This window comes from Xenopus tropicalis, chromosome 1 (assembly GCF_000004195.4).
Source record: "Xenopus tropicalis strain Nigerian chromosome 1, UCB_Xtro_10.0, whole genome shotgun sequence".
NCBI classification, from domain to species: Eukaryota; Metazoa; Chordata; class Amphibia; order Anura; family Pipidae; genus Xenopus; species Xenopus tropicalis.
Window position 1 is genome coordinate 213,037,659 of NC_030677.2, and position 18,514 is coordinate 213,056,172.

The 18,514-nt window shown below is 48.4% G+C and overlaps 1 protein-coding gene across 6 annotated transcripts in view; it reads left to right on the forward strand.

Moving 5' to 3' along the window:
• LOC100489443 (protein unc-13 homolog B) overlaps window positions 1-18,514 on the forward strand; it is a 158,435-nt gene that overhangs the window by 91,305 nt on the left and 48,616 nt on the right. For 2 of the 6 annotated variants that reach the window (XM_031894969.1, XM_031894971.1), the window contains exons 3-10: window positions 1,243-1,265; window positions 2,497-2,543; window positions 5,669-5,747; window positions 6,651-6,656; window positions 9,625-9,699; window positions 9,953-10,172; window positions 14,838-15,065; window positions 16,269-16,410. In XM_031894969.1, the coding sequence (XP_031750829.1) occupies window positions 1,243-1,265; window positions 2,497-2,543; window positions 5,669-5,747; window positions 6,651-6,656; window positions 9,625-9,699; window positions 9,953-10,172; window positions 14,838-15,065; window positions 16,269-16,410 (820 nt within the window). The remainder of the gene's footprint in view (window positions 1-1,242; window positions 1,266-2,496; window positions 2,544-5,668; window positions 5,748-6,650; window positions 6,657-9,624; window positions 9,700-9,952; window positions 10,173-14,837; window positions 15,066-16,268; window positions 16,411-18,514) is intronic. The other 4 variants (XM_031894975.1, XM_031894973.1, XM_031894972.1 and 1 more) reach the window with 3 other exon arrangements.

Genomic DNA, 18,514 nt, shown 5'->3' on the forward strand with positions numbered 1-18,514 from the left:
GTCTTGCTATGGGACAGTTGGACTTTATATGGAATAGCTGGTCTTGCTATGGGGCAGTTGGACTTTATATGGAATAGCTGGTCTTGCTATGAGGCAGTTGGACTTTATATAGAATAGCTGGTCTTGCTATGGGACAGTTGGACTTTATATGGAATAGCTGGTCTTGCTATGGGGCAGTTGGACTTTCAGAAGGTTGTGACCATCCTATGTTGGGGCCGAGAGGCTCAGAAGGTTGTGACCATCCTATGTTGGGGCTGAGAGGCTCAGAAGGTTATGACCATGCTATGTTGGGGCCGAGAGGCTCAGAAGGTTGTGACCATCCTATGTTGGGGCCGAGAGGCTCAGATGGTTGTGACCATCCTATGTTGGGGCCGAGAGGCTCAGAAGGTTGTGACCATCCTATGTTGGGGCCGAGAGGCTCAGAAGGTTGTGACCATCCTATGTTGGGGCCGGGAGGCTCAGATGGTTGTGACCATCCTATGTTGGGGCCGGGAGGCTCAGATGGTTGTGACCATCCTATGTTGGGGCCGGGAGGCTCAGATGGTTGTGACCATCCTATGTTGGGGCCGGGAGGCTCAGATGGTTGTGACCATCCTATGTTGGGGCCGAGAGGCTCAGATGGTTGTGACCATCCTATGTTGGGGCCGGGAGGCTCAGATGGTTGTGACCATCCTATGTTGGGGCCGAGAGGCTCAGAAGGTTGTGACCATCCTATGTTGGGGCCGGGAGGCTCAGATGGTTGTGACCATCCTATGTTGGGGCCGAGATGCTCAGATGGTTGTGACCATGCTATGTTGGGGCCGAGAGGCTCAGATGGTTGTGACCATCCTATGTTGGGGTTCATCATCCTGTTTGAGGGGTGAGAAGATTGTGACCATTTTGAAGGGAAGAAGGTTAGAGGTTTGTTACAATGCTGGGCCTCTTAGAGATTTGTGTTGCTTCCCATGTTGTTGAGGGAGGGTCTCGCGACCATCCAGCATGGGGACAGTTACAGTTTAACACTTTATTCCCCAACCAGCCATCACTTAGGTGGCCTACTGAGTTCAGGAAATGTATATCCTTTTTTTGATTGGCCATTCATCATATGGGATTTAATTTATTAGCCACACAGAGATGATTGCAAGTTCTTGGCCTCCTCTGAGTGTTCAGCTCATTGCATCCATTGCAGTTGCAACTACCCGGGGCCCAAACCTGCTCCATTAACTCTTAACTTTTCCTCTCCTTCCTTCTCTTTCTTTTCAGAGGAGAGTAGAGCAGAATATCAGGTTATTTTCTGTGCTCGGTTGTGTGTGTGTGCGCATGTGTGGCCCCCGCTCTGCGTCTGTGGCCCCCCTTGTCCCGGCATGTTGCCGTTTGGCTTGGCTGTTGAGTATGCCCTGTGCTTGTAGGACTTACTGGTGGCAAAATCTTTGTTCCCAGAGTCTGTTCAGTGCTGGGAGCTGCCATATTGAATTCTATGAATTGTACATGCTACTTACATAGTGCCTGACTGCACAGAATCCGTTACAGTCTTCAGCCTGCACCCGAAATGCTAATTACTCTTGCAGTACGCTGATCCAATGTGTGTGCCCCTACAAACAATGACAAGGCAATCTTTAGGTCTCTTGTCTCTTGTTGTTTTATTCAGTCATTTAAACCACTGCCTGGTCGCTATGGTCAGTGACTTAGCAACTTGATAGTAGTTACGTAATTTAAAAGGTGCATTTGCCCTTTGCTCCACCTATTGCCAAGTGACCCCTGAGGTTCAGACTTGATAAAATAAACCTACACCTACGAAAAGGCTGTTAGCAATGAATACATGGCCCGAGGGGGCCACACGGGTACGTTCCCAGGTAGGAAGTCATTCTGCAAGAGGATCATTGTAGTAAAAGTCAGACTTTTGCTCCTGCTATGTAACCGCTAGCAACCAATCAGCAGTAAGCATTTAATAGTCCATCACAGTTACAAGAATGAAAGTCAGCGATTCATTGGCTGCGTTGAGTTCCTAGCCAAAGACAAGCCTTGATTCTACAGGCGGCCATACACGGGCAGATTTAAGCTGCTGAACTGGTTTGGCCTGGTTATGGGGATGCCAGGCAGTCCCCCCCCAATGATAAACCAGAAAAGTGCCCCCTCCCAGAAATGAAGTCGTTGCATTTTATTTTGACCTGAGAAATGGCACAGTTGCCCCTTGTAGGCATCACTGGCACTGAACTGACTCCTTCCATATCTCCCCTGCATCTGTTGGGGCCACGTGCCCTGGTTGGCACTGTTATTGGCACTGTTGGTGCCCCTTGCCCTGCCATTGTCCTACTGCCCCGCTCCCCCAGGCTATGGGTGTTACTGGTGCAACCTGCCCTGCTGCTGTTTGTGCTACTGGTGCCTCTGGAAACAGGAGTGTGTGTGTTGTCTCATTGTGTCATTCTGTAATATTCACCTTGTGTTTCTCTCCCTCCAGGAGCCAAGTGCTCACTCACACTCCAACCCCCCTAACTTCTCTTTCTTTGTTGCTCTTAGACACAAGATGATGGGGATCCGTCTAAGCCACCGTGGTTTAAAGGAGGGTAAGTAACTCTTTGTGTTCCTGCAGAAGGTAGAACTGCTGTTTGTCCGCCCGTCTCCTGGGGAGAGGGACCGGCTGTGGGTTTCCCCGGGAATCTCCCAGTGGGAAGAGTCTGGCTTTGGCCTCCCCGTGCCGTCTGTTTGATCGCTAATTGGGAGATGTTTCCATGCAGAAAAGGCTATAATTGCTGTTTAGTTTGGAGCCCTCTTCGTTTGAGTACATTTGATATTCTCCATATGGCACCGCTTGTCTGATGCTGTGTTTGATAAGCATCCAGCGCCTGTATTTATAATCAGCCGCCAAAAACAGACGGCAGAGATGTAGCTACTGACGGGAAGCTCTGCCCTCACAGTAATTACCATTCAGCTCTTTTTGTGAGTTTGGAAACTCTTCCCTATGGGGAGGCCTGCTTCTGTGAGAAGTGGGGGGGCTGTTTGTGTAGGCGTAGGTTAAATAAAGATACATGCCCCTCATCTTCTGTTTAATAGGGGCCTAAATATGCTCTGACCATCATTTGCATTAAGTTGGGAGTAAAAAGATTAGAGGGAATGGGTGGTGGGCAGGAATATCAGAGCTATGTGGGAGAGCGAGGGCACCGGGGCTGCTCAGGTAGGAGAGGGAGGGCACCGGGGCTGCTCAGGTAGGAGAGGGAGGGCACCGGGGCTGCTCAGGTAGGAGAGGGAGGGCACCGGGGCTGCTCAGGTAGGAGAGGGAGGGCACCGGGGCTGCTCAGGTAGGAGAGGGAGGGCACCGGGGCTGCTCAGGTAGGAGAGGGAGGGCACCGGGGCTGCTCAGGTAGGAGAGGGAGGGCACCGGGGCTGCTCAGGTAGGAGAGGGAGGGCACCGGGGCTGCTCAGGTAGGAGAGGGAGGGCACCGGGGCTGCTCAGGTAGGAGAGGGAGGGCACCGGGGCTGCTCAGGTAGGAGAGGGAGGGCACCGGGGCTGCTCGGGTAGGAGAGGGAGGGCACCGGGGCTGCTCAGGTGGGAGAGGGAGGGCAAATAGTGGCCACTTATCTGTTTTTTGGGGTAATATAATTTTTTGTTAAATAGTAGGTTTTATGTTTTTATTTTATTGTTTTTGCCCTAAACTAGAGGTTTGGGGGTAAAGGTTTTTGGATCTGGATGGGAATGACTGATATTTCTGTGACCTTGGGGGCCCTAAACTAACAACAGCCATCTAATATATAACCCCTCTGAACTGATGGAGAAGAGCCAACTCCGTATGTTCAACCATCTCTGCTGATCAAGAAGAACTTTCCGTACTACCTTCTCTGAGTGGATTGAGATTCCTCAAACCATACACTGATCAAAAACAGCCGGTTTCATGTATTCTTCCCTGTTCCCAGGGAGTTCATTCCATCCATTCTTCCCTCTCTGTTGTGATTGTCATTAGTTTCTCTCATTCTAGGAGCCAATTCCTTCCATTCTACCCTCTCTGCACTCATTAAACATTAAATTAATTCTATCCCTTCTACCTACTGTGAGTTCCTTTCCTTTCTGTACCGATCTAGAAGAATTAATTCCATTTATTGCTCCTCTCTGTACTGATTCTATCTATTGTTCCCTCTCTGATCGAGAAGATTCCACACATTCCATCCTCTCTTTCTGATCAAGTATGATTTCTATCCATTCTACCATCTCTGTGTTGAGTGAGAAGACCAAATTCCATGGATATTTCTGTCCATTTCTCCCCCAAGTTGGGCCGATTCCACCCGTTCGCCCCAAAGTTGGGCCGATTGCACCCGTTCACCCCCAAGTTGGGCCGATTCCACCCATTCTCCCCCATGTTGGGCCGATTCCACCCGTTCTCCCCCAAGTTGGGCCGATTCCACCCGTTCTCCCCCAAGTTGGGCCGATTGCACCCGTTCACCACCAAGTTGGGCCGATTCCACCCATTCTCCCCCATGTTGGGCCGATTCCACCCGTTCTCCCCCAAGTTGGGCCGATTCCACCCGTTCTCCCCCAAGTTGGGCCGATTGCACCCGTTCACCCCCAAGTTGGGCCGATTCCACCCATTCTCCCCCATGTTGGGCCGATTCCACCCGTTCATCCCCAAGTTGGGCCGATTCCACCCGTTCTCCCCCAAGTTGGGCCGATTGCACCCGTTCGCCCCCAAGTTGGGCCGATTGCACCCGTTCGCCCCCAAGTTGGGCCGATTGCACCCGTTCGCCCCCAAGTTGGGCCGATTCCACCCATTCTCCCCCATGTTGGGCCGATTGCACCCGTTCACCCCCAAGTTGGGCCGATTCCACCCATTCTCCCCCATGTTGGGCCGATTCCACCCGTTCATCCCCAAGTTGGGCCGATTCCACCCGTTCTCCCCCAAGTTGGGCCGATTGCACCCGTTCACCCCCAAGTTGGGCCGATTCCACCCATTCTCCCCCATGTTGGGCCGATTCCACCCGTTCATCCCCAAGTTGGGCCGATTCCACCCGTTCTCCCCCAAGTTGGGCCGATTGCACCCGTTCGCCCCCAAGTTGGGCCGATTGCACCCGTTCGCCCCCAAGTTGGGCCGATTGCACCCGTTCGCCCCCAAGTTGGGCCGATTGCACCCATTCGCCCCCAAGTTGGGCCGATTGCACCCGTTCGCCCCCAAGTTGGGCCGATTCCACCCATTCTCCCCCAAGTTGGGCCGATTCCACCCGTTCATCCCCAAGTTGGGCCGATTCCACCCGTTCTCCCCCAAGTTGGGCCGATTGCACCCGTTCGCCCCCAAGTTGGGCCGATTGCACCCGTTCGCCCCCAAGTTGGGCCGATTGCACCCATTCGCCCCCAAGTTGGGCCAATTCCACCTGTTCTTCCCCAAGTTGGTCCGATTGCACCCGTTGTTCCCCAAGTTGGGCCGATTGCACCCGTTGTTCCCCAAGTTGGGCCGATTGCACCCGTTCTTCCCCAAGTTGGTCCAATTCCACCCGTTCTCCCCCAAGTTGGTCCGATTGCACCCGTTGTTCCCCAAGTTGGGCCGATTGCACCCGTTCTTCCCCAAGTTGGGCCGATTCCACCCGTTCTCCCCCAAGTTGGGCCGATTGCACCCATTCTCCCCCAAGTTGGGCCAATTCCACCCATTCTCCCCCAAGTTGGGCGCCCCATAGAACCACATTTACTAAATATGTGCTGTATTTTCAGACCGGCGGGAGGGCTCTATGGCATCGACAGTATGCCCGATCTGCGCAAGAAGAAGCCCATCCCTCTGGTCAGCGACTTGGTGGGTATTTCATTGTCAGACCTTCTCCTTTCAGCTGAGAAGCAGGTTTTTATTCCAGACTGAATACGTAGATTTCCTATTGTATAATAATAATAATGTGATATTGTTTAAAGGGGACCTGTTACCCTAAGAAATTATTCCAAGTTTATTCCTATCATGTTAGTTTAGCAAAATTAACTTCACTTACACTCTATAAATAATGTTCATACTGTTTCCTTCAGTCTTGGAATTACCCAATCACAGCAAGCAGGGCGCCGCCATTTTGTGGACCCTGTTAGTAATGTCTGGGCGACAGGTCCCATTTAATGAAGATTCTTGGCTCTGCGTCTCCATGTTTATATCTGCACTGCCCGGGGGACAGGGGATTTTAGAGCCATGCTAGAAATATAATTGAGAGTGACCTTCCTTATATACAGGGCCATAAAGGGGAGATCCTTGTCCTGAAGAGCTTACACTCTATTCATTATTCATCTATTCATTATTTTTCTGACATATCTACCCAGGGGATATCCAAGGTTACAGTTTGTAGTTGCTAGGGATGCTGGGAACTGTAGTTCTACACCTGGATGGGGTGAAGGTTGATAATAGGGCTATTGGGTAAGTTGCAGTGAAGGTGGCTGGTTATTGGTGCAGGTAAGTCTGGCCCATCACATGAGCCCATAGCAAGCATCTAATTGGTTGGTGTGAAGTAGCAGCCAGCGGTGCATATAGAGGGGTTACTGTAGAACAGGGCACCATGGGGCAGAGAAATCATATAAATATGGAGGGGGTCAGTCGGGGGGATACCCGGGGGTTGGTTCCCGGGCAGATTGGTTAGACTGGAGGATTATGGGTAAGTCAGGCTGATGTTCCTATCGGACTAATCTCTGTTATCCTTCCATTTGCTGTCTCCCCATTCTGCAGGCTATGGTAAGTGGTGCCCCCCAAGCCAGTGGCTCAGGGGTTCCGGGGTACTCCCTGCCCTTTCTCCCTTCTCCGTTGCTGTATTTTGGGTTTGCTGCAGTTTTTATTTTTATGACGTTTCCCCTTGTACATCACTGATTTAATGGAATTAAAAGGAGCTTTATTACCCTCTCCAGGGGAAGATATTGTATTTGTACTGGAGCTATTAGCGGAGAGGAACTACGAGCAGTAATTACCACCAGAACCCACTATATATCCACATCCAACCCAGTCTGTGACCCCCCCAGCTGTGACCCCCAGTCTGTGACTTCCTTTCTTGGGCTGAACCGGCCCAGTCCCTATAAACCTGTACAGACCCCCACAGAAAGTCATTATGGGAGCCCAACGTGCCTAGCCTGACCGGCCAACCCATGTGACTTCCCTCCCTGATAGGGATGTGATTAGAATCGGCCCATTCTGACATTTCCAAGGAACCCACTAACAGCCCTACATTAAAGCTTCCCAGCCAGTAGGGGGAGCTGTTTCAGGGACCTGCTGTATATTGGTGGCACCAATATTGTTTTTTGTTCAATTTCCTCCTACATTATATTCAGTGATGGGGACTGAATGTGACCCTTTCATATTCAGATCTGATTAAACCCCCCCCAATCCCTGTACATATTGTGTGGCCTTACTGCAGGGGCCTGAGCCCTATTCCCTTGCACCCTATCCCATAATAACCCTTTTATTTTCAGTTGGGCTGCCTTCCCTGTAGCTCCTGATAATGGGCCGGATTTAGGGTGGGGCACTTTCCCAGGGGCCAATGATCAAAATGCACGGGGTTAAATGATATTGTAATTAGGGATGCACCAAACCCACTTTTTTGGGTTTGGCTGAACCCCTGAACCCACCTCAACAGATTCGGCCGAATACCAAATGCCAATTAGGATCGGGAAGGGTTACGCGCATCGAATTTTTTTTCCCCTAACGTTTAACCCTTCCTAATGCTAATTACCATATGCTAATTTATGCAAATTCGGATTTGGTTCGGCCCAGACCGTGGATTCGTCCGGAACCGAACCCTGGCAAAAAATGCCGAATCCTGGCCGGATACCTAACCAAATCCTGGATTCAGTGCACCCCTAATTGTAATAACTGCTATATATATACCCAGATATATACCCACTATATATACCCACTATATATATATATATATATACCCAGATATATACCCACTATATATATATATACCCAGATATATACCCACTATATATATATATATATACACCCACTATATATACCCACTATATATATACCCAGATATATACCCACTATATATATATATACCCAGATATATACCCACTATATATATATATATATATATATATATATATATATATATATATACCCACTATATATATATATATATATACCCACTATATATACCCACTATATATATATATATATATATATATACCCACTATATATACCCACTATATATATATATATATATATATATATACCCAGATATATACCCACTATATATACCCACTATATATATATATATATATACCCAGATATATACCCACTATATATACCCACTATATATATATATATATACCCAGATATATACCCCCCAGCTACTGTGTAATGGTACCAGTACCCCAGCACCCCACCCCAAAACTACCCTGGGGGTTCCTCCTCTCCAAACCCGGCCCTGTTGTTTAGTATTGAGAGAGAGAGAGATGTGTGTGTGTATATATATATATATATACAGTGGCTTGCAAAAGTATTCGGCCCCCTTGAACTTTTGTCACATTACAGCCACAAACATGAATCGCTTTTATTGGAATTCCACGTGAACGACCAATACAAAGTGGGGTACACGTGAGAAGTGGAAGGAAAACCATACATGATTCCAAACATTTTTTACAAATAAATAGCTGCAAAGTGCGTAATTATTCAGCCCCCTTTGGTCTGAGTGCAGTCAGTTGCCCATAGACATTGCCTGATGAGTGCTAATGACTAAATAGAGTGCCCCTGTGTGTAATCTAATGTCAGTACACATACAGCTGCTCTGTGACGGCCTCAGAGGGTGTCTAAGAGAATATTGGGAGCAACAACACCTTGAAGCCCAAATGCTGCTCAGAGTTGATGGGAAGATGGATGGAGCCAAATACAGGGCAATCTTGGAAGAAAACCTCTTGCAGTCTGCAAAAGACTTGAGACTGGGGCGGAGGTTCACCTTCCAGCAGGGCAAAGACCCTAAAGATAAAGCCAGGGCAACAATGGAATGGGTTAAACCCAAACATATCCATGTGTTAGACTGGCCCAGTCACAGCCCAGATCTAAATCCAATGGAGAATCTGTTGGAAGATCTGAAAACTGCTGTTCCCAAAGGCTGACCATCTAATCTGACTGAGCTGGAGCTGTTTTGCAAAGAAGAATGGGCAAGGATTTCAGTCTGTAGATGGGCAAAGCGGGTAGAGACATACCCTAAAGCCTGGCAGCTGGAATTGCAGCAAAAGGTGGTTCTACACAGTATTGACTCAGGGGGCTGAATAATTACGCACCCCCCACTTTGCAGCTATTTATTTGTAAAAAATGTTTGGAATCGTGTATGATTTTCCTTCCACTTCTCACGTGTACCCCACTTTGTATTGGTCTTTCACGTGGAATTCCGATAAAATTGATTCATGTTTGTGGCTGTAATGTGACAAAATGTGGGAAAGTTCAAGGGGGCCGAATACTTTTGTAAGCCACTGTATATATAAATATATCCCCTTCTGTTTCATTTCAATATAAGTTCTTATTTTGAAGGTGTGCAGCAATGCATTATGGTACATATACACTTGTATGTATAATAGAAGGGTATCTGGGAACTCCTTGTACCCTCTCTGTTCTCTGCCCAGTCTGTGCCCAGTTCCCTGTGTGTTTTATTAGCGAGGGTTATAATGTGGCCCATTAATAATAATGTTATTATTTGTGCTTCTAGTCGCTGGTCCAGTCACGGAAAGCCGGTATCAGCTCCGCCATGGCGACCCGCACGTCTCTGAAGGATGAAGACCTGGTAGGTTGCAAGGATCTCATTTGTGGTGTGAATGTATCAAAACATGTCCGGCTGAACTCAGTTGGCCAGCTCTGTACATGGCTGAGTGATGTTCTCACAGATCAGATTGCTGGGAATACAATTGGGCTGTTTGTGTGTGGCCACATTGCACACAATCTGATCAGTTGGATCAGGCAAATGTTGGGATATTATATCCAGGGAAATGCCCCCCGGGGCAGACTGAGCCTTTGCTGACATTTTGACTCTGTTTCAGAAAACCCACGTGTACAAGAAGACGCTACAGGCGCTGATCTACCCCATCTCCTGCACAACCCCCCACAACTTTGAGGTGTGGACGGCCACGACCCCCACCTACTGCTACGAGTGTGAGGGGCTGCTGTGGGGTATTGCCCGCCAGGGGATGCGCTGCTCCGAGTGTGGCGTCAAGTGCCACGAAAAGTGCCAAGACTTGCTCAATGCCGACTGCTTGCAGCGTGAGTAGCTCCGTACTGGAGTAATGATGTCGGGTTACTGCTGTAGTAACGTCATTGTAACGCCTTCCCAATCCCAACCCACATTGGGCCGACTGCTTGCAGAGTGAGTAGCTCCGTACTGGAGTAATGATGTCGGGTTACTGCTGTAGTAACGTCATTGTAACGCCTTCCCAATCCCAACCCACATTGGGCCGACTGCTTGCAGAGTGAGTAGCTCCGTACTGGAGTAATGATGCCGGGTTACTGCTGTAGTAACGTCATTGTAACGCCTTCCCAATCCCAACCCACATTGGGCCGACTGCTTGCAGAGTGAGTAGCTCCGTACTGGAGTAATGATGTCGGGTTACTGCTGTAGTAACGTCATTGTAACGCCTTCCCAATCCCAACCCACATTGGGCCGACTGCTGCAGAGTGAGTAGCTCCGTACTGGAGTAATGATGTTGGGTTACTGCTGTAGTAACGTCATTGTAACGCCTTCCCAATCCCAACCCATTGGCCGACTGCTTGCAGAGTGAGTAGCTCCGTACTGGAGTAATGATGCCGGGTTACTGCTGTAGTAACGTCATTGTAACGCCTTCCCAATCCCAACCCACATTGGGGCCGACTGCTTGCAGAGTGAGTAGCTCCGTACTGGAGTAATGATGTCCGGGTTACTGCTGTAGTAACGTCATTGTAACGCCCTTCCCAATCCCAACCCACATTGGGCCGACTGCTTGCAGAGTGAGTAGCTCCGTACTGGAGTAATGATGCCGGGTTACTGCTGTAGTAACGTCATTGTAACGCCTTCCCAATCCCAACCCACATTGGGCCGACTGCTTGCAGAGTGAGTAGCTCCGTACTGGAGTAATGATGTCGGGTTACTGCTGTAGTAACATCATTGTAACGCCTTCCCAATCCCAACCCACATTGGGCCGACTGCTTGCAGGTGATTGCTCCGTACTGGAGTAATGATGTCGGGTTACTGCTGTAGTAACATCATTGTAACGCCTTCCCAATCCCAACCCACATTGGGCCGACTGCTTGCAGAGTGAGTAGCTCCGTACTGGAGTAATGATGCCGGGTTACTGCTGTAGTAACATCATTGTAACGCCTTCCCAATCCCAACCCACATTGGGCCGACTGCTTGCAGAGTGAGTAGCTCCGTACTGGAGTAATGATGCCGGGTTACTGCTGTAGTAACATCATTGTAGTGCCTTCCCAACCCACATTCCTACTGACACTGCGGTACCTCAGTCTGTCACCCAGTCCTTCCGTATCGATACCCCTTGTCTGTCATTTAGGGATGTACCTAATCAATACCCTCAGTCTGTAACACAGCAGTACTACTCCTTTAGTATCAGTACCCTCAGTCTGTAACACAGCAGTACTACTCCTTTAGTATCAGTACCCTCAGTCTGTCATTCTGCCAGTAACACAGCAGTACTACTCCTATAGTATCAGTACCCTCAGTCTGTCATTCTGCCAGTAACGCAGCAGTACTAGTCCTTTAGTATCAATACCCTCAGTCTGTCATTCTGCCAGTAACACAGCAGTACTACTCCTATAGTATCAGTACCCTCAGTCTGTCATTCTGCCAGTAACGCAGCAGTACTACTCCTTTAGTATCAGTACCCTCAGTCTGTCATTCTGCCAGTAACGCAGCAGTACTACTCCTTTAGTATCAGTACCCTCAGTCTGTAACACAGCAGTACTACTCCTTTAGTATCAATACCCTCAGTCTGTCATTCTGCCAGTAACGCAGCAGTACTAGTCCTTTAGTATCAATACCCTCAGTCTGTCATTCTGCCAGTAACGCAGCAGTACTACTCCTTTAGTATCAATACCCTCAGTCTGTCATTCTGCCAGTAACTCAGCAGTACTACTCCTATAGTATCAGTACCCTCAGTCTGTCATTCTGCCAGTAACACAGCAGTACTACTCCTTTAGTATCAATACCCTCAGTCTGTCATTCTGCCAGTAACGCAGCAGTACTACTCCTATAGTATCAGTACCCTCAGCCTGTCATTCTGCCAGTAACACGGCAGTACTACTCCTTTAGTATCAGTACCCTCAGTCTGTCATTCTGCCAGTAACGCAGCAGTACTACTCCTTTAGTATCAGTACCCTCAGCCTGTCATTCTGCCAGTAACACGGCAGTACTACTCCTTTAGTATCAGTACCCTCAGTCTGATAATAAACCTGGCTTGTATTCTATCCTATATGTTCAGTGCAGCACTGAGTAGGCAGTGGGGAAGTTGCTCCCCCTACTCGCAGCCTGTGGATCTGGGCGCGTGGGCAGCTCTGCAGGGGTTAAGGTTGCGCCCATGCCTGGCACAGCAGTACCCACGCCACTTTCTGCCCAGCAGGCTGGAAATTGCGGGGCTGGGAAGGCTGGTATTGCTTGTATGATGCCTCTCACCTGGAGTCATTTCAGTTCTGTACAGACGACGCTGTGCCAGGCTGTGCCCGCTTTGCCTTTGTGTGTCTGTGGGCAGCGAGTAATTCGCCTTCCTGGCAGTGATAATTAGGGCTCAGCGCACTCGCTAGGGATTTGTACTTGGAAAAACCTTTCATTCCCTTGGAGAACAAGCAATGGCCGTATCCCTGTACTACTGAACTGCAACTCCCACCATCCATAGCCAGTCACTGAGCATAGCGCAGAGCCAACTGTCTCATCATATCCCGACAGCCCCCCAGAGACAGACCCTGTAAAGATAAACCTGTCAGATTAGCAACACGTGAACAGTGGCTGAGGGATGTGGGGGCCACGAGTCTGACTCCTACGCACCCCCAGAATTGTAGGTTACGCCAAAGGAAGCGTCTGTGTGTGAGGGAGCATGTGCGCCGAGTCCCCCGTCCCTGGGCCCCGAGGCTGAATGTCTGGCCCGTTACCATCAGAACATCTGGTGCCGACGCGCTCCTGCTGGGTTCCCTTGAAGAACCTTCAGCTGCTCCCCATGTAATGTGCATATTGTGCTTATTTCCCGGCCGCCATATGGAGCCTCTTATTCCCTGGGTGCCTTATTTACATGCCCAGTTCTGCTGTAGCTAGAGGTTCTGCTGGGCACAGATCCAATAGACCTGGTTCCTGAGGTGGGGGTCTTGGATATTCACTGTAACTCAACAAAGAAACATCTATAGGACATTTGGTACTTGCTGCTGACAGTCGGAACCTGGCAGAGATGCTAAAATCAGTTATTTTATGTGCTATAAGACTGGGTCCAACTGGTAGAACAGGAGACATCAAGTTCAGCCCTTAGGTTCTGATGGGAACTGGATCTTCTAGCAAACCTATACAGGCTGTACTTAGTGTGTAATCTAGAGCCCTCCAGTTGCTGAACTACTGCTCCCATCATGCAAGCTGCACCCTGGGAAAGGGCATTTGTAGTGGCCGTTAGAGCTTGTTCTCACCTGACTTTAATTGGCCAAACAAAACATCAAGGTATTGGAGCAATCGTAAAGGGGAGGTTCACATTAACTTTTAGTAGGTTATAGAACGGCCAATTCTGAGCAACTTGTCAATTGGTCTTCATTATTTATTTTGTATAGTTTATGAATTATTTCCCTTCTTCTTCTGATACTTTCCAGCTTTCAAATGGGGGTCACTGACCCCGGCAGCCAAACCCTATTGCTCTGTGAGGCTCTGGTTATTGTTACTTTTTATTCCTTATCTTTCTATTCAAGCCCTCGTTTGTTCATATTCCTGTCTCTCTTTCAAACCACTCTCTGGTTGCTAGGGTAATTTGGACCTTAGCAACTTAAAGGAACAGTAACACTAAAAAATAAAAATGTTTTAAAATAATTAAAATATAATGTACTGTTGCCCTGCACTGGTAAAAGTTTTGTGTTTGCTTCAGAAAGACTACTATAGTTAATAGAAATAGCTGCTGTGTAGCCATGGGGGCAGCCATTTAAATTGAAAAAAGGAGAAAAGGCACAGGTTACATAAGAAGATAACAGATAACTGTGTAGAATACAATGGGAATCTGCTACTTATCTGTTATCTGCTTAGTAACCTGTGCCTTTTCTCCTTTTTTCAATTTAAATGGCTGCCCCCATGGCTACACAGCAGAGTATTTATATAAACTGTAGTAGTGTTTATGAAGAAAACACACAACTTTTACTAGTGCAGGGCAATAGTATATAATATATTAATTATTTTTATACACTTTAATTTTTTGGTGTTACTGTTCCTTTAAGAGCTGCTTAAATTTGAAACTGGAGAAATACTTGAAAACTAAAAATAATAAAAATGAAGACCATTTGCAAAAGATTTTACTCTCTACATCATACTAAAAGTTAGCTCAAAGGAGAACAATCACTTTAATCTCCAACTTACCCCCCTGGGATGTTCTCTTTCCCATGGTCATGTACAGGGAGCGGGGCTTGTTCCCAAATGAAGAGGCCATAGGGGCCGGCTGAAGGAGTGTTAAACATTTTATGAACCTTGAGCTCCATTCAGTGCCTGATCCTCCATCAGTCAGCCCTTTGCTCAGCTGGATCTAATATCTGCCCAAGAAGTTGGCCATGGGAAAGAGAACAGCCCAGGAGCAGGAAATGATTATGATACCCTGTGCCAGTTTGGGTACCCAGGGCCTGTATTGAGTGGCCCAAGGAAGGTTCCCTGTTGAGGCGCCGCTTTCCTTATTCCCAGGTTCATTAACTTGCTGTTGTGTCCCCCCCCAGGGGCGGCGGAGAAGAGCTCCAAGCATGGAGCAGAGGATCGCACCCAGAATATTATCATGGCCATGAAAGATCGGATGAAGATCCGGGAGAGGAACAAGCCGGAGATATTTGAGGTGATCAGGGACGTGTTTGATGTGGGGAAGGTGGCCCATGCCCAGCAGATGAAAACTGTCAAGCAGAGCGTGTTGGACGGGACCTCAAAGTGGTCTGCGAAGATCACGATCACCGGTAATTCCACCGTCTCACTTGCCCCTCCCACCCTCCCTGTCTCACTCGCCCCTCCCACCCTCCCTGTCTCGCTCGCCCCTCCCACCCTCCCTGTCTCACTCGCCCCTCCCACCCTCCCTGTCTCGCTCGCCCCTCCCACCCTCCCTGTCTCGCTCGCCCCTCCCACCCTCCCTGTCTCGCTCGCCCCTCCCACCCTCCCTGTCTCGCTCGCCCCTCCCACCCTCCCTGTCTCACTCGCCCCTCCCACCCTCCCTGTCTCACTCGCCCCTCCCACCCTCCCTGTCTCACTCGCCCCTCCCACCCTCCCTGTCTCACTCGCCCCTCCCACCCTCCCTGTCTCACCCACCAGTCTCACTCACACCCACCCTGTCTCACTCGCCCGTCTCGCTCGCACCCACCCTGTCTCGCTCGCACCCACCCTGTCTCGCTCGCACCCACCCTGTCTCGCTCGCACCCACCCTGTCTCGCTCGCACCCACCCAGATTTCTCCAAGTGAATATATTGGCTGTACCTGCACGGAGCCCCTTTCCCAGCCACTTATTATTATTGTTATTATTATTGATTTGCTCCTCAGCACAATTTCCAGTAATGATGAGCCCAGTAAGGATGATGAGCCCAGTAAGGGACCAACTGGTCAGGCTCAGTTTATTCTTTGCTTCCCCAGTTATCCAGTCTGTGTGTGAGGGTCACTGCCTTTATCAGCTCCATTAGATTAAATGCCAGTTAACTGCCCGTTTGTGTATTGGGCCTGAAAGCCAGATGGGGCCGTACAGTCAGGGCACGTTACATACAGGTTGTGGCAGCCGGCGCCCCCCGGGGGCAGCTTGTTACTGCCGCTCACTTCATATCATTCCCTGGTGTGCGGCTGTGGCGCGACTGCCTGTTTGTGCCGCTCATTCTCCTGCTCATTAGGGGGAGATGGGGCCCCTAGCGCTGAAGCAAAACTGGCGCCCCCGGTTGGTGGGGCTAGGAACTTAAATATTGGGATATCCAACTGTATGTGAACTAGTGGGTAAGGCACCCAAGTGTATGTATGGAAATAACATTCCAGGGTACACTTACCCTTTATTCCCTTACTGACTGTTACTAAAATATATTATCCTACAATACTATTTCCCCTTGAAATAAATGCTTTTTGGGATGTTACTGGGTTGTGACTGCCCGGGGCCCCCCAGTCTTACTTGTTACTGTACCCCCCCGCAGTGCTGTGCGCTCAGGGCCTACAGGCCAAGGATAAGACCGGCTCCTCCGACCCCTACGTCACCGTGCAGGTGGGAAAGACAAAGAAGAGAACAAAAACCATTTACGGGAACCTGAATCCTGTCTGGGAGGAGAAATTCCACTTGTGAGTAACTCAGTAGCTGCCAATGGGGGGGGGGGCTATATGTTCTGCTCCTTGGCTTTATATAGGGGCCAACTGCTCCATGGGGGGGGGGCAATTAAACCCAACTTGGGTCCATTTTAGCCTACTGATACAATACTATTATTATTATTATTCTCTAATACAGAGCCCTCAGTATAGGATTGTATACTGAGGGCTCTGTATTAGAGAATTAGATTGTGTGCCCATAAGCACCCTATTCTGTTATTTGGGTGTTGAGGGGCCCAAAGTCTCCCACACAGGACACAGCCGCTACGTGTGTGGGGTGAATATGAATGTGCAGCAGGGATACTGTGCCTGAGAGACACTAGTATTGCCCCACGTTATGTAATTTGCCCCAGTTATAATCAGAATGATCTCCTCTGTACTTCTCCCGTCTCTCTCCCGCCCCTGTAACCCCCGTACTGACCCCCAGGGCCACTAATGTGCCGCCGGACTGCAGGAAAATGTGAAATTACAACTTCAATCATTAATTATACAGCAGCCAAAGAAACAGGCAGATAATTATACAATTATAGCAGCGTGTAATTAATTATGGGGGGGGGGGGGTTGTGCTTCTGGGCTCCCGGCCGCCTCATACACAAAATGACTTCTTTTTATATTTCCGTAGATTCAGTCTGAAATTAAAATGTTATTTTCCAGCCTCCGACCGTGTGTCCAGAGCATTTCCTCTCTGCATATTTGTACTTAGTGGGGTAACTATAGAGAAGCATTAACCCCCCCCCCCCCACTACTGTGGGGTCTGCTTCTGCTATAGCCGCTCTCCTTCCTATTGTGTTATGTGTCTGCAAATATTAACCCTCGGCTGAGTAAAAACTCAGTAAACATTATGAGAAAGGTCTATGTAAATACAGCCACAAGCACTCACAGAAACGCTGCACTGAGTCCTCTGTCAAAAGAAACAGGATTTCTTGTCTTCTTTTGTGTAAACAGGTTCTTTGGTATTTAACCATGAAATAAACCCAATAGGGCTGTTCTGCCCCAATAAGGGGTAATTATATCTTAGTTGGGATCAAGTACAGGTACTGTTTTATTATTACAGAGAAAAGGGAATCATTTAACCATGAAATAAACCCAATAGGGCTCTTCTGCCCCCAATAAGGGGTAATTATATCTTAGTTGGGATCAAGTACAGGTACTGTTTTATTATTACAGAGAAAAGGGAATCATTTAACCATTAAATAAACCCAATAGGGCTGTTCTGCCCCAATAAGGGGTAATTATATCTTAGTTGGGATCAAGTACAGGTACTGTTTTATTATTACAGAGAAAAGGGAATCATTTAACCATTAAATAAACCCAATAGGGCTGTTCTGCCCCAATAAGGGGTAATTATATCTTAGTTGGGATCAAGTACAGGTACTGTTTTATTATTACAGAGAAAAGGGAATCATTTAACCATGAAATAAACCCAATAGGGCTGTTCTGCCCCAATAAGGGGTAATTATATCTTAGTTGGGATCAAGTACAGGTATTGTTTTATTATTACAGAGAAAAGGGAATCATTTAACCATTAAATAAACCCAATAGGGCTGTTCTGCCCCAATAAGGGGTAATTATATCTTAGTTGGGATCAAGTACAGGTACTATTTTATTATTACAGGGAAAAGGGAATCATTTTGAAAAATGTTAAATATGAGTCTATGGGAGACGGCCTTTCCATAATTCAGAGCTTTCTGGATAATGGGTTTCCGTATAACGTATCCCATACCTGTAGCTTATTCTATGCCCAGAACATTGCTGTGTGTGTTTCTGGCCTATGGAGTGCTGGGGGCTCAGCTGCAGTTTAGGATTTGGGGTTTCGGAGCTGAGGGATCGGGTCTGGGTGGCGCTGAGCTCAGATTCTGCTCTTGCTGAGTATTAATCTCTTAGTCATTCCCTTCAGGCAAGAAATGTACTGTTTGAGCGTCTGTAACTGAATTTACTTTTATCCTTGAACCTTTACCCAAAACTGGAGGAGGAGGAGGATGGAAGAAATGACAAAACAGGACCAGAGAGGAATAACAAATAGGGGCACACTGAGTGGCAAACCCCCCCCCCAAATACCCAACATAGCCAGGCTGCACCG